We start from the raw sequence: 15,150 nt of genomic DNA, 5'->3' as shown, positions 1-15,150 counted from the left end.
GTCAGCGGCAGCTGCAGAAAGGCCTTTCCTGGTCTACACACCAGCCCTATAGAAAGGCCACATGTGACTGACACTTCTGAAGCAGGTAAGCATGGAGAATAATTTAGCAACCTGGAGTACAGCTTGGTCTGGGCCATGAACACAGCCCTCTCCTAATAATGCACTTGGCAGTCTGAGACCCTTACCTGTGCGTATTACACACACACACACACACACACACACACACACACAGTCTTCCCCAAATAATGTGGCTAGCAGTCTGTTAGTGATCCATCCAGGACCCCACCTGTACTGAGCTGAGTGTACACTCATCTCTGAACAATGGATAGGTTTCCTCTTCTTTTGATGGTTGAAAACAGATGAACCCTTTATTCATACCCCCTTATGTCTGGGTAAGACACTGTGCCTAGATTGGATCTGGGTATACCTGCAATAACTATCCTCCAGTGAACGTCTTGGGAGGCTCTCCTATTTGCCTTCTTATGCCTATCTGTAACTGGCAATGCATATGATTAAAATAAGAAGCAGAAGGGAAGGGGCCTGGCATGTGCAGTAACAAACAAACAAGCACCTTATGTAAGTTAAACCTGTCAATTAAAATAGAGAACTACTCAAACTATGCCCCTAGTAAGCACACTCTTCCTCCTGTGCCCCCCCCCAGGAGGCCCCTTTGAGTACTCTCACTCATGTGCCCTGCTGCCACTCTTTCTGATCTGCTCTTGTGTCCGTTTTTAAATAGATTTCCTCGCTATTCTAGCAATCTGTGTAAGCCTTTCTGTCAGTTCCATGAACCATGAATAGCACTGTCAGAACAAATCACAATACAGGGTTGTTTTTAGATAGTATAAAATATGCAACAGAATAGGGCTTGCTTAAGTTCTCTTATCATTAAATTAGAACATATAATTACTAACTTATATTGTAACCCATGGGAAAATGTAGTTATAACAATGAAAAGGACTTTTGCCATAAAGCCATCAGTACCCCATCCCCCCAAAATATGTGAAAGACAATGAAGCTCATTTAGAAATAGTTCATGGAACTATATATTGGGGAGACTAGTACTTGGGAGCTTTCAGTCAAGTGTGTCCAACCCATGGCCTGTGGGCCCTGTGTGACTGAGGACAGCCATGAATGGGCCCGACACAAAATCCACAAACCCACTTAAAATGTTAGAGATGTTTTGTGGGTGGTACAACCCCATGGTGGTTCTTGAGCGCAAACTTTGAGGTTGACTGTGTGGTGTAGCAATGTCAAAGGTTAGATATTCCTATCGTGATTTGAATGTCAAATGTTCCCCATGGGCTCATGCATTTGAACACTTGGTGTCAGCCGGAAGTGCTATTTGGGAAGGTCCTGGGGCTTTGGGGAGGTGGAGGAAGTGACTCAAGATTGGCCTCGAGGCTTTACAGTCCTTCGAAGTTCCCATTCTACACGGATGACCAGCCAGCTTGCTGACACTATCATCATGTCTTCCCCAACTGTCTTCTCTGCTACCAGGAGCTCTATCCCTGTAGAACTGAGCAAAAATAAACCCCATCCCCCTTGAGTTGCTTCTGTCAGGTTATTTTGATTGAAGCAGTGAAAAAGGAACTAAGAGAATGTCTGCCTATGACATACAGTAAAGCAGGGTTCACATTTCTTTAGCTCTGGAGTTTTGCATACAGTATGACATCATCCATTTCAACATCTGCTTCCCATCAGTTACAAGACCCTGATTTAGGGAATGGGTAAAGGCACCACGATCACTGCCAATCATTCCCCAGCAAGTAGAAGCATTGGCACAGTTACATCAAGGACCAATCATGAAAACTGGGATCTGCAGATTCGAGACTAAGGCTGGGGGCTGAGGGACACAATCACCTTGTTTTTGTCATGACCCTGTTTGACAGAATATAATCTGACATGCGATTTATAGCGCTTTCCTGAAGGTACAAAATAAATTATGTCACATGGATACAGGATCTCTAATGGAAGAATGTAAGATTCGGCCTGGTTAGAGCTATCAGTAGAGAGGGGGAAGAATGCAATATTTTAAGAGAAACAAGCTTATTTTTATTTAATCAATTTTCTCTTTGTATTATTTTTACCTAACTAATATCACTAGGTAGCAATTCATTAATCAAGTTTACATCTGGGTCTCAAACATATCTAACATTCTTCACTAAAGTACTTTCATAGAGATTAATGGGACAGGGTGAGGTCCAAGTGACCAGTCATAAGCACCTAGCACACAATGCTACTCAGAAGTGGACAACATAAAGGACAGGATAGTGGCCTCTGAAAGGAAAACAAGGGAGGTGAAGAAGCCCTAAGACTGCCTATCACAGAGGGGTCTCCAGGCTGCAGGCAGAGAAAATCTAAACAGAACATCTGCACAAACTGAGGTGATATGGCTAGAACTCAGGGAAACTAAGGAGCCCAGAATTTGCAGTGCAGAGTTTTAGAGTCACTAGTATTTGCATGAAGAGGGAAGTACGATCTATAAAGAAAGCCCCAGGGGTCCTCAGGGGGCTCTTCAAATGTCAGCCGAATTTTGCCCAGGGATGCACGTGAGGCTGGGGAAAGAGCAGCCTGAAATGATGGGAGAGCTTGTAGGTTCAAGATCCTTTTATTGAGATAAATACCAGCCAAGCGCAAGCCAGAGCGTGCCAGGGGCAGCCGAGCAGCGAGGCCAGGGAGAAGGTGAAAGAGAAGGGGCTTCCATGCGCTCTGCGGCCCTTTAAGAGCCCATGCCTTGTCATCCTGACCTCACCTTGACCACGCCTTGACAGGCATGGTCTGGCACACCTGTAGCCAGCCTCTAACAGGCGTGGCTTACTGTCCCCTATACTGAACAGCCCTTGAAGCTCACCTGGGCATGAAACAATTTGGTTCCCACGAGCTGAAGAGGAAAGAAACCATAACGCATGGGTTCTCAACTATCATGCTCATTTAGCTTCTCATTACTATGCAGCAAATGAGCTCTGGAGGCAGCTTACAGCAAGCCTCAAAAGACTGAGACTGGGATTAGCCTAATTCCAACCCAGAACAAAAGGGACACATTGTTAAAGGAATGGAGAAATATCCAGTATCAAGCAAGGTAAACCTTATGATGTATGGCACGTGATCAGAAAAATGAGCAACATGGAAAGAAGAAAGAAACTATGGCTAGTGTGGAAGATGAAAGTGAACTAGTAGAAACAGACTAGAAGTCATCACAGCTTATCCCTATGCTCAAGAAGGCAAGCAGAAGATGAGAGTTTGGAAATAGAAAGAAAGATTCAACACTTTTGGGTGTAGACACTATAATATAAAGGTAAATATATGTATTTATATTTATAGATGTATGTATACTAAATGGAGTTTAAAAAACATGGCAGTATACAAGAGAGAAAAAAAGAGAGATTAACTTAGAGACACATTGGCCTATCTCTTCCAAAATGAAACAAAAAATAAAGGAAGTAGGTAGACAGAGAATCTTCAAATGATTACACATACACTCAGGGTTTCCCAAACAGGGGTGGTAGTGAATTCAGAACAAATAATTAAGGAAATTAAAAACTAAACGTTTGATATGAAGTTTAAACCAGTACCATCAAAGAATTCAAGAACCCTCAAGTATAAAAAAAAATTTGCACAACATACATAATCAAATTATTTCAAAGTGATTATAAAGGGAAATCTTAAAAGAGCCCCATGGAAAAAACCAGCATATTACATACAGAGGGCCAAAGATGAGGCTCACACAGGTTTTCTGCTGTTAACAATTTAAGCAAGAAGACAGTGAACATTATTTTCAACATAGTTGAAGAAAAGTACCATACCAGAATTCTACACTCAGAGAAAATACATTTCAAGAATAAAGAAGAAACTAAGGCTGTTTCTGGCATATAGAAACTGAAACAATTCATTGTTAACAGACCTGTACTATTAGGAAGATTCGGGATATAAGTAAAGAGATATAAGGTAGAGACTTAAATCTATAGCAAAGTAATTCACTATTATTGCCACAAATTAGTTGAAGGTAAAAGGATGGGAAAATGTAGGCCAGCCAAGAGGAAGTAGTAGTGACTATATTAACGTCAGGAAGAAAATGTTCAGAACAAAGAACATGACCAGGCACACGGGAGGTCACTCTATAATGAGATAAAAAGTATGATTCTGGCTGGAGAGACGGTTCAGTGGTTAAGAGCATTAGTTGCTCTTCCAGAGGTCCTGAGTTTAATTCCCAGCAACCACGTGGTGGCTCACAACTACCTGTAATGAGATCTGGTACCCTCTTCTGGCCCATAGAACACTATTTATGTAATAAATAAATAAATCTTTATTTTAAAAAGTATGATTCATTCAGATGAAACAAAAATCTAAAATGCTAATGAACCTAACAATAGGTTTTCATGAGAACTCAAACAAAAAACCAAAACATGAAAGAAAAAAAAAAGTAGCAGAAAAACAAAAGGCACTTCCTTGGTTACTTACAGTTTTACTGAATGAAATCACTTTCCTGAGACTTTCCAACAATGTTTCTAGATTAATAACCCATTCATTAAAATCTTACTCCTCCCTATGGACCATATTACCTTCTCATAAGCTGCCAAAGTAGTGCCAATGTGAGAGTGCGATTTCCTTCATTGAGATCTTGTCCAGCGATGCCAACCAGGGAAAATTTAGCTTGATTCTTCCCCAGATCCACTGCATAGTTACAGTTCTCAAGCTGTTAGTGAGGCCGAAAGAAAACAGCTTATGGCATCATCTTTGGTTATGATAAATATCAGGAAAATGATACGAAAGATAGAAAACAAATAATATCAGACCTGTGCCATCTCAAATACCAACTGGGTTCTGCACTACTGTGATCTACATTAACCAGAGAGATTTCCAACTGTAAATGTAATTCCTCAGCTCCAGGAAAAAATTCAATGTGCTAGTGTGAAACTAGAAGAAATTTGTTATCATGAGCATACTCATGTGTATGCACACCACATAGCCAGCCACTCTCAGCTATCAGTCTGTGGTATTTCTAAAACAGTTGGATTTTTGGAGATAGATGGACAGGAAAAATTTATATTCTTCTCCATCTTACGTATGCATAGTGGATAGACATGGAGGACAGATACTCCAGTGGCTACTCATAGATCATTAAGGATCACAGAAAGCAAGTGAGATGGCTCAGTGGGTAAATGAGCTTGCCACTAAGTCTGACAACCTGAGTTCAGTGCTCAGAACCCTCATGGGAGAAGGAGAGAACTGATTCCTGGAAATTGTCCCCTCACCCCCACAAGCGTGCTGTAGGACACATGCATGTGAGTGGCATGCGTGCTGTAGGACATGTTCATGTGTGCGTGCTCCCCACACACAGGCACGCATGCACACACACACACTTGAGCACACAATAAATAAACAAACAAATAAATAAACAAATAAATATAAAAAAGAATCACAGAGATAAGGAGTGGTGAGTAGTGGCTGTGTCAACCCTATAATTACAAAACAATGCTCCCACCCTGTTGACAGTAGACAAACTGGACCAGCCAAGTTGTGAGTACAAAGCTCCAATTCTTCCGAAAATTGGAATGACGATCTTACTGGGGGCAAAAAGAGAGTCCTGTGGCTTTGCTACCTCTAATTACCTTAATTGGAGAATTGTCATAATAATGTATAGAGAAATGCAACATGAATTATAAATGAGTAATCAACTGTAATGACAGGTTCAGTGTAATGGAAGTATTCATGGGGTCTCTGGTGCACTATTATTTAAACCCTGCTAAAGACTCAGCGAAGCTTGGCCACCTGGTAGAGTGTTCACAAAGAGCTTTTGCTGGCTAATGCCACTGCCTGTCTCATGGCCCATCAGAAAAATCATTGTTTACCTTTTTCATGTTGCCCCCCAGCTTAGGGTATGGAGGTTTGTTTACTCTGTTCCAGTCAACAGGGACTTTGATCTTTTCATAGAGCTGGAAGATGATCAGGGCATCCGCTAAGTCACTGAACAAAACAAGCACAAAGAATTCTCAGAGATCCAACATTTTACTTAGGGACTACAGTACATTAGGCACCTAGTTCCTACAATATCACCAGGAACCCTGGAAGCTTGGTAGGAGTAGCTCCATCTTTAAAGATGTAGAAATTGTGATTCAGAGAAACTGAATTTACTGGTTTACTCTCCCAGTGACTATGTCCCTTCCATGGACATAAAATGCCTTTAGGCAGAAAAAGAAACAGCTATAGCAATAGCACAGGGAACAAGTAACTGCAAACTTAATATGATTTTGCATGATCCTGAGCTTATGACATGCAGCAAGTTTGTCACTTGTACAATTTTTGTATTAAATACAGTGATAACTGATGCATGGGGTGAGTTTCTCCGTGGAGCGGGCCACTGGGGCACTCCTGGATCCCATCAATGTACACATTTGGGGAAACACACACATACACACTATAGTGGTAATGTGTAGGATCCTGTGCTCTTTCAGCGTCTGTGTGTCACATATCAAGGATGAGTCCCCAAATCTTCCTACCTGTACAAATGATTGACTCGAGGGTTAACTCCCAAGGAGTTCATCCAGTTCCTGAATGTCCGCTCTTCCCTTGTCTCACCTAGGTGAGTGAAGACTAGTTAATAAATACCCTACAACAAGTCTTGTTTATGATCTAAGTTTATCTACAGTGGATAAAATACAGATGAAAGGTATAGAAGAACTCAGATACTATTAGAGGAGGACTGATAATTCTATTTTTTTCCATTTAATTTCTATAAGCATTTCTACAGCATCTAACAAGATTTGGTGTCATCAAGCAGGGTTCCATAGAGCCAGCTGGATGAACAGAGGGAGGGGAAAGATACATTTGCTGTTCTAGGTGAGACAGGAGAAAGAACACATAGCCCAGAATTTGAAGCACAGCATTGAAACGTCACTTTCTGGGGTCTGTAAAAGCTGAATAGGGATAAGGAGCAAGAAGAGCATTTGGGAAAACAGATTAAGAGTAGTAAGAGTGTAAATATGAGCACAAAGGCAGCAATAGGCCAGCTCTCCATTCCCAACTCTGGAAAGTGATGTGTTAGGGATCCATGCAGTGTAGCTAAAGAGCTAAGACCATCTAGAGGCTGCAGCCAGGACTGGCAATCTCAGCAGGCAAAGTAGCAGATTTACGCTGATATATTATACAGTGCCAGGCATTGTGGGTTCTTCTGTTGGATTGCTGTAATAAATTCTTGAGCAAGGCAGAGATATAATGAAAGCTACGCCAGATGTGCCTGGCAGCGGTGTGCAGAATTACTGAAGGGTGATATGCATTTAGATTAAACATGCAGAAGGGATCGTATTTGGTATTGGTGGTGGTGGGGCACATTTAACTGTTTGATGAATGGAAGAACAGGCCCTTAAGATCTACTAAGATAATTGGTGTATGACACAGTATGAATCCAGAAGAGCAGAAAGGGAGAATAAGCCATCCAGGAGACATTCCAAATGAAGAATTATTGGTAGTTTCTTACATAATAGATTAAAAGGGAATGGCAGAAAGATACCTTAGCAAAGCTCAAGACTGTTAGTTTTGGTGACCAAAATAACAACAAAATGGGATGCTGAATTGAAATGAGAATCACTAAAGTGGAGCAGATGAGACAGGAAGTGGAAAAGGCAATACGGATGAGGAGAAGTGTTCAGTTCTGCTTTGGATGCACTTTATTGGGAAAGACACAAATCGTGGTGCCAAAGCAGCAGCTAGAAATGCATGACTAGTCAGCTTGATACACAGATTTGAAACGAGGAGACAAAAACAGCATCCAAATGGCAGGGTTGGATGTGAGTGATACTTTACTAGAGTAAAGCACCATTGAAAAGGACTTAGACAAAAACAACCTGGACTTCCTTGAGTTAACAACATCCATTTCATACTAATTTTTACTTTATTTTTATATCAATATAGAGATTAGTTTATGTTTTTTAAAAAAGGATCAGTAAATATCTCTGGTATCATTAGCTGGTAGAAGCTGAGCTGACTGAAATTACATGCCATATTATATAAGAACTTTAATCTGTAAAACACTACTGCCAGGATTCTGCTTCAAAATACTGTCTTATGTCCTAATGACCTCCTAAAGAACAAAATAGAAGTGAAAACTTGAGCAACATGTCCCAGTATAATTTACATATCACATCAGATGGTGAGTAGTGGCCATTCCTTGCCTCTAGGAATTAACACAGTCCATTAAGTGTATACATCAAGATTTTGGAGCTTACAACTTATCTCATCCAATAACTAAATACACTGTCTTCCCTAAAACAGTTAATTCTGATAATGGAAGATGCTTGTGTTTGGTGAATGTGATATAATTATATTCGATTATTGCTACTTGGCTATAATTGACTTGATTAATTCATTCTATTTGTTGTATACTGGAAAACTAATGGCCTGCTTGTGTTCGTGATGGGTTTGCATTTGCTTCTTCGGGCTGATTTTGAATTACCATTGGACCAGAGCTTTTTTTTTTCTTGAATACCTTAAGAAGCTAACATTATGGTTACCTTCCAGAGCCCCCCAGTCGATGTCCTGGTTCTCTGGCTTGTGCAAGGCAGGGTATTTGTTAAAGAGGTTGGCAATGAAAGCCAGGTTCAACTTGGGGTTCCCTCGGACAACATCGGTGGCTGTGACAAACTGCCGGCAGCCTAGCCTCTCCGCCTGCTGCAGCATGCATTCTGCCCTCTGGATGTCATCCTTCTCCTGCAATGAAAAGGATGTCAAGAGGCTGGGTCAAGGATCCATACACATTTGGGCATTCGTAACATGAAGGAGAAGCAGGGTCTCATTAATGTGCCAAGTGGCTAACACAGGCAGATACCTAATTACAGCTGCTCATTACACATACTACATGCACGCAAATCACAAACTCGCAGGTTCCGTACTAGGCCAAGATTCCCCCATCACTTAACAAATTCAAATGAACAGCTGACTGCACTTTAAAAGGAACTTCAGGAAAATCTGACATCTTTTACATTGACCTAAATTGTTTTCAGTCATTAAGCTTCCTTTTGTTGTAGCTTTTTTTTTTTTTTGCACAGACTTTACGAGAATTTGCTCTGATAAAAGTTTATTAAGTAATAATTTATATTCCTACTTGTAATTCACAGAAGACATTTACAGTCATAAGTTAAGAACATCTGATTCATACAACTACTTTTCCCACACTGGGTTGGTTAAAACCCAAAGTAAGGGTCAGCCTCCCTACCATTATTGGAAAATGTAGCATAATAACTTGGCTTTGGCAAGTTTCCAGTTGAGGACTGCAGCAATGCTCAGGAGAGTGAGGACAATCCCCAGTCATCTGTAATCAGACTCCTAAACAAGACTAAGCTGTCTTAGATGATGATCCAGTCTTTGTAAAGTCTATGACATTGCCTAGCTTTCTCTTAACACAAGACTAAGCTGTCTTAGATGATGAGCCAGTCTTTGTAAAGTCTATGACATTGCCTAGCTTTCTCTTAACACAAGACTAAGCTGTCTTAGATGATGAGCCAGCCTTTGTAAAGTCTATGGATCTCCTACTTCCACAGAGCAAAGCCTCGCATTAGAATGATTCCTTAGGCTGCTATTTCATGCTCACTTCATGACCATCACTTCTTGTTTGCTCTCACTTCATTTCTCCTTCAGAGATGAGCTCACTTCAAGATTAACTCATTGGCTTTAAACCCAATGACATTAGATAAGTCATGTTAACAGACAATGTGCGGGGATCAGAATTGTAAGTGGTGATAAAACCCCAGGGCATGAGCTCTAAGTCAGTGGTAGAGTTTGCCTACATGTGTGAAGCCTGGGGTTCTCTCCCAAGCACTGTGAACCACAAACAAATAAAAACAAAACAACAACAACAACAACAAAAAACACAACATCATCAAGAGAATTTTCTTTTGATTGGATTATCACCCAAGACATATGTCCAGGTCAGTTTTCTGTTAGTTTAACACAAGCTAAAGTTACCTGAGAAGAGGAATCTCACCTGAGGAGATGCCTCCATCAGATTAGCCTGCAGGCAAGTGTGTAAAGCGTTTTCGAGATTTGATTCATGTGGCACTTCCCTATCCAGTGTATCCCAGTCACTAGAGGAAGTGCCACCCCTGGGCGGCTGGTTCTGATAGTTTGTCTAAGAAAGCAGGCTGAGCAAGCCGGAAGCAGCATTCCTCCATGCCCTCTGCTTCAGTTCCTGCCCTGACTTTTCCTCTATGATGACTGTGATTGGGAAGTGTCAGCCAAATAAAATAAACCCTTTCCTCCCCAAGTTGCTTTTTGTCACAGTGTATATCGTCATAGCCCAAAAATCAATGTTTGTTATGTATCAATTCAAAATAAAACAATACATAATAAAAAGAACATTTTAATAGTTAGACCTAGGTTGGTGTTGCTGTGCCTTTGAAATGCTGGGCATACAAAGAAGTGCTCTGTGTGGCACATGGCACTTCATTGGTATCCATTTCTTATCCTGGTGTTTTATGTCCAGATTCAATTTTCCATAATTATTATCAAAAATTACTGACAGTGTTCAATGGTTTAACAGGCACTTAAGCAGAGCTGGGGACAAGGTGGCACAAAAGACCAGTTAGCACCAAGAGCACGGTGTTCTTTGAAGACAGTGGGCACAGCCTTACCCTCAGTCCTGACATGTCAATCACGACAGCGGGGATTCCTTCTTCATCGCCTTTTGGAGCCACCTGCTCAAGCAGGTGGTAATAAGCTTTTGAATCCTGAGAAAAAAATTAAGAATTACAATTTCAAAACAGTGGAGCTAATTGCATACTTAACATGACAATCATCTACTAAAAACAAGCAATGTATTTCTTATCCCTGTTATTCAGGAATATAGCAATTAACTGAGCTAGAAACATTCACTCACTAGAATGTCCACACTGTCCAGTTACATTTATATTTGTTTTCTCTTTAAAGGAGTCTAACAACTAAAAAAAAAAAAAATACAGGACCAACATAAAAGGCAACACAAAGGTTTTGTCATCTTCAGCGGGAGAAAAACATCTTATTTATATGAATTAAATTGTATACAGGAAAATATGTATATACCTTTATACTGCTGTAGAAGTCAGTCAGCTAAGGTTTAATTAAAAAGAGTGACAGAGAAAAAAGGAAGCAGAAGTTTAAAGCAGAGTTTTAAAATACATTCAAATGGACAATCAGCAAAAGAAACAATTTCAAAGACAGATGACTGAGACATTAGCAAACAGTCTTGTGTTGTTGTTTTTCAAACTACAACTTACTGATGTGTGTGTGTGTGTGTGTGTGTGTGTGTGTGTGTGTGTGTGTGTGTGTGTAGCTCATGCATGTGGAGGTCAGAGGACAACTTTCAGTGTGTTCTCTCCTTCCATCATGTGGGTCCTGAGAATTGTGCTCAGGTCCTCAGGCTTAACAGAAAATATTTATCTGTTGAGCCATCTTGATGGCTTATTTTATTTTATTTTTTGAGACAAGGTTTCATCATGAATCCTGGGCTGGCTGGCCTTGAACTTATGGTTCTCCTCCTGCAGCCTCCCAAGTGTTGGGATTATAGGCACTAAGTAGTCTTTTAGTAACAGGAGAAATATCACCAGGGTAAATGCTTTTCCTATTTCTCCAGAAACTAAAAAACACAGCTAACCTGGGTTATAATGAATTGGGCAGAGGCTGAATTCTTAAGTTTTATTGAATTCTTTAAGATTCTTATTGACAAGTAGAATTTTCAGCATCATGATCTTAAAAATACAAATTTATGCTCGGTCAATGGAAGCATACAGAATTTCACTTCATCTGTTAAGATAGTTTAAAGCCTTTTGATTTAGTTTAAATGCTGAAAACTCAGGAGTTGCACTGTTTTTAATTTGGGTACACACCTCAAACACATGTGTTATGGCAGCTCTTCCTACATACACACAGTCACAAGCACTGTGTAAATGTCCCATTGACCTTCCCAAAGTCCAGAATGGTTGGTTAAGAGCATACATAGCCTTTTGGCGAGAGTAAATCAGGCCCATTTATGACTGAGATCATAATTTTGGGCACATAGTTTTCCAAGAATGACAGGACAGAACTATTGAACACAAATGGGGTATGTGGTCTGACTCCTGTTAGTGCCACTTTGGCTGGTGCTGCCAGAAGAACGTTGATCACCGTGAAAAGTGTGCCTAGAGGAGCTCCTTGGGAATGGGGGAGGGACAACCGGCTACATGCTTCACTCTGATTGGCCCTGTGCCTGACGAAAGCTGATTTCTGAACACACCAGGAGAGTCCACGTGGCACAGCAGCCAGACGCTGGTGTTACTGAATTATAAGCCTGGAGGACTCTTAGCAGGTCATGTGACCTTTCCTCTGGCTTGTTCTCTTTGGAGAGCATTTCCTTCTAGTTTAGGAGAGTGGACAGTGAAGTCTTTCCTGACATTGGTATCCCTGTATGTCACCCTGTTCCTCAGAGGACTGGTATCTAATGCTCCTTAGCAGCTCCTTAGGTGCTTTTCACCCTGATCTGTCTGTCACCAGTTACAGCTGCTTCCTCTCACCTCAATATAGAATTTTTCGTAATATGAAGACCACACATCTGCCTCCCTGGGGATTCTTTTATGGATCTCTTTTTTCTTTGTTTCCTCATTTGTGAAATCCTTACCTTAGGGGTGTGGTAAGGATTCAGTGAGTCAATCATTAAAGTACCTAGCAGTGCCTGGCATGTAGCAAACACTGCTTACATACTATTATTAGTAATCAGAAAGACATGGTCATCGAACATTGTAAAAGGAAACCCTCTGAGATGGCACCATCTATAAAGAGCAACATCAAAGTCTTCCATACACTTTCTCAAGAGTTATTTATTTGCACGTGTGTGCAGACACGTGCATGCGTATGTATCTGCATGGGTGAATGCTCATGTGTCTGTGTGCCTGCAGGTGCACTTGCATAGAAGTCAAAAGAGGGCATTAGCTCTCTTGTAGCTGGAGTTACAAAGGTTCATGGGATGTCAGGTTTGTCATGGAGTGCTGGGATCGAAACTCTGATCCTTATGACGAGAGCCATCTCTCCAGCCACTACACATACTCTCTTCACCTTAAAAGTAGCATTGCCCTTGAACCACCATGCACTCTTGCTGATCGACTTCCTGCTATGAAACTCCAAGGGAGACTCCTCTCCCTGTGAGGCTGCACAATGGCTCCAGGCAGATGTGTGTGTGTGGCCCAGAACTAGAGCTGCAGATTGGCCCCAGGGAGACGGGGAGTGGCTCCAAACAGAACCACACTAAGCCTAGGCTGCTAAGACACAAGGCCCAGCCTCTGTCCTTTCTCTACTAATCCACAAATACTCCCCATGGCAGTAGGCGTGCTCAATGTCGTTCCCCTACCTTGATGTCAGTGCTGAAGTTGGTGATTTTGTTGCAACCTGCATTTTCCAAGTGGTAGTTAGCCCACCGCAGCAGCAGTTCTTCAGGAGACAGCTTCATCAAGTCCTCCAGGCTCTCTCCTTCTCTCAAAAGAGCAATCAGAGCTGCAGAGGCACAACAAACCAACAAAGAAATAAATATGACCCCAAATAAATACAAAGAGATTTGGGGGCATTTGTTACGCCTGACATGGATCTCTGTTGGAAGAGCAAAGAGCACACTATCCCTTTAGATGTAATATCTAATAGCCTTTACCATGAAATAAACAACTCACTTATACTTCCTAAAAGGGGTACATTATTATGAGCTAATTTATTATCCTGTTTTCAGCTAGAAAAAACAAGGACCAAGGACTCTCAAGCCTTTGCTTATGAACGCTAGTTACAGCATAAAGGTAACTTAGGAGACTTGCTGGAAGTACTGTGTTGGGTCTATTGGACCACACTTCATATCACAATGACATTTCTGCTTTTAAGAGATCGATTTTGCAATCATGGCAATGTTCTCTTTTCTATTCCCGTTGGTGTTTTATAGTCCAAATGCTAACCTGTATAATTATAGCAACTCAACAATGCAACCAGCTTGCCTCTGTGTTTCCCCAGATGAATAAACATTTTTTTTTTGCTTGGTTGGATTTAAATTTAGTTGATTTGATTTTGCAAATCAATATTCTTTCTCTTGGGTTTTAAGATTCTTATTTGATATTTCTTTGTTTTTGCTTTTTAAATATAATGCTTAGTATTTGGGTTTCAAAGTGATATCTCAACATTTTCACTATTTTTTATAATTTGAACACATAGTTTTGAAACATATGCATAGTTGGGGCTGAAGAGATGGCTCAGCAGTTAAGAACCTGGCTGCTCTTCCACAGGATTCAGGTTCAATTCCCAGCACACATATAATGACTCACAACCATATATAACTTCAGTCCCAGGAGACCCAACACCCTCTTCTGGTCTCCAGAGGCACCAGACATGCTTGTAGTATACATATATACAAACTACTGACATGCATAAAATAAATTTAAAAATTAAATATGTATAACTGAAGATTATAATTTAGCTACAGATTTACCTGAAATTTTGCAAAAGATAATCTTTGATTTGTGTAACACTTTAAGGCACATGTCCATCAACTCAACTGGGCCATCACTGTTTATATGAATTGTTCAAAATGTCTCCCTTTCTTTTCTTTTTCCCCAGTGCTGGGTGGTTGAACCTCTGGCCTTGTGCAAATAATCAGGGTCTCATTTAGTTGCCCAGGTTGGCCTTGAATTCATTCTAAAATCAAGGCAGGAGTTGAGTTTGCAATCTTCCTGCCTTAGCCTCCCAAGTAGCTGGGACTGCATGTAGGTCAGTTCTATCAGACCTGGCTTGAGTTCAGAATTTCAGAATTCTAATATGGGTTTGTATCATTTTCTAAATGTATTGTATATATTTAAGGTACATAATATGGTGGTGTCATGTACTGATCACATTAGACACAGTGATGTGATTAATCAAACAAATTAATGACCCATCAATTTGCATAGTTACTTTGTTCTATTTTCTTTGAGTGATAACAGTATCTAAAAATCCACTTTTGGCAAGTTACCAGGGTGTACTACAGTGTGACGGACTTAGCCCTCCTGTTTGCATTAGGTCTCTAGACTCATCTACCCAGTATAAATGCAACCTACAGCTTCCTTGGCAGTCAATAAAAAGGAGACCAATCTCTCCCAATCTGGTACATTTGCTAAAGTGTTTGAATGTGATTCATCTTAC

At 40.7% G+C, this 15,150-nt stretch overlaps 1 protein-coding gene across 1 annotated transcript in view; it reads right to left on the bottom strand.

Annotated features, from left to right (window-relative positions):
• The window catches only part of Lcp1 (lymphocyte cytosolic protein 1), a 55,484-nt gene that overhangs the window by 13,160 nt on the left and 27,174 nt on the right, over window positions 1-15,150 (bottom strand). The window contains exons 8-13 of the mRNA XM_027390131.2: window positions 13,349-13,491; window positions 10,626-10,721; window positions 8,511-8,706; window positions 6,501-6,579; window positions 5,853-5,967; window positions 4,563-4,696 (exon numbers count right to left, since the gene is read on the bottom strand). Coding sequence (XP_027245932.1) covers window positions 4,563-4,696; window positions 5,853-5,967; window positions 6,501-6,579; window positions 8,511-8,706; window positions 10,626-10,721; window positions 13,349-13,491 — 763 coding nt within the window. The remainder of the gene's footprint in view (window positions 1-4,562; window positions 4,697-5,852; window positions 5,968-6,500; window positions 6,580-8,510; window positions 8,707-10,625; window positions 10,722-13,348; window positions 13,492-15,150) is intronic.

The sequence above is a fragment of the Cricetulus griseus genome, assembly GCF_003668045.3.
Source record: "Cricetulus griseus strain 17A/GY chromosome 1 unlocalized genomic scaffold, alternate assembly CriGri-PICRH-1.0 chr1_1, whole genome shotgun sequence".
NCBI classification, from domain to species: Eukaryota; Metazoa; Chordata; class Mammalia; order Rodentia; family Cricetidae; genus Cricetulus; species Cricetulus griseus.
The sequence above is the reverse complement of the archived record's forward strand: the minus strand, read 5'-3'. Positions and strand labels throughout refer to the sequence as shown.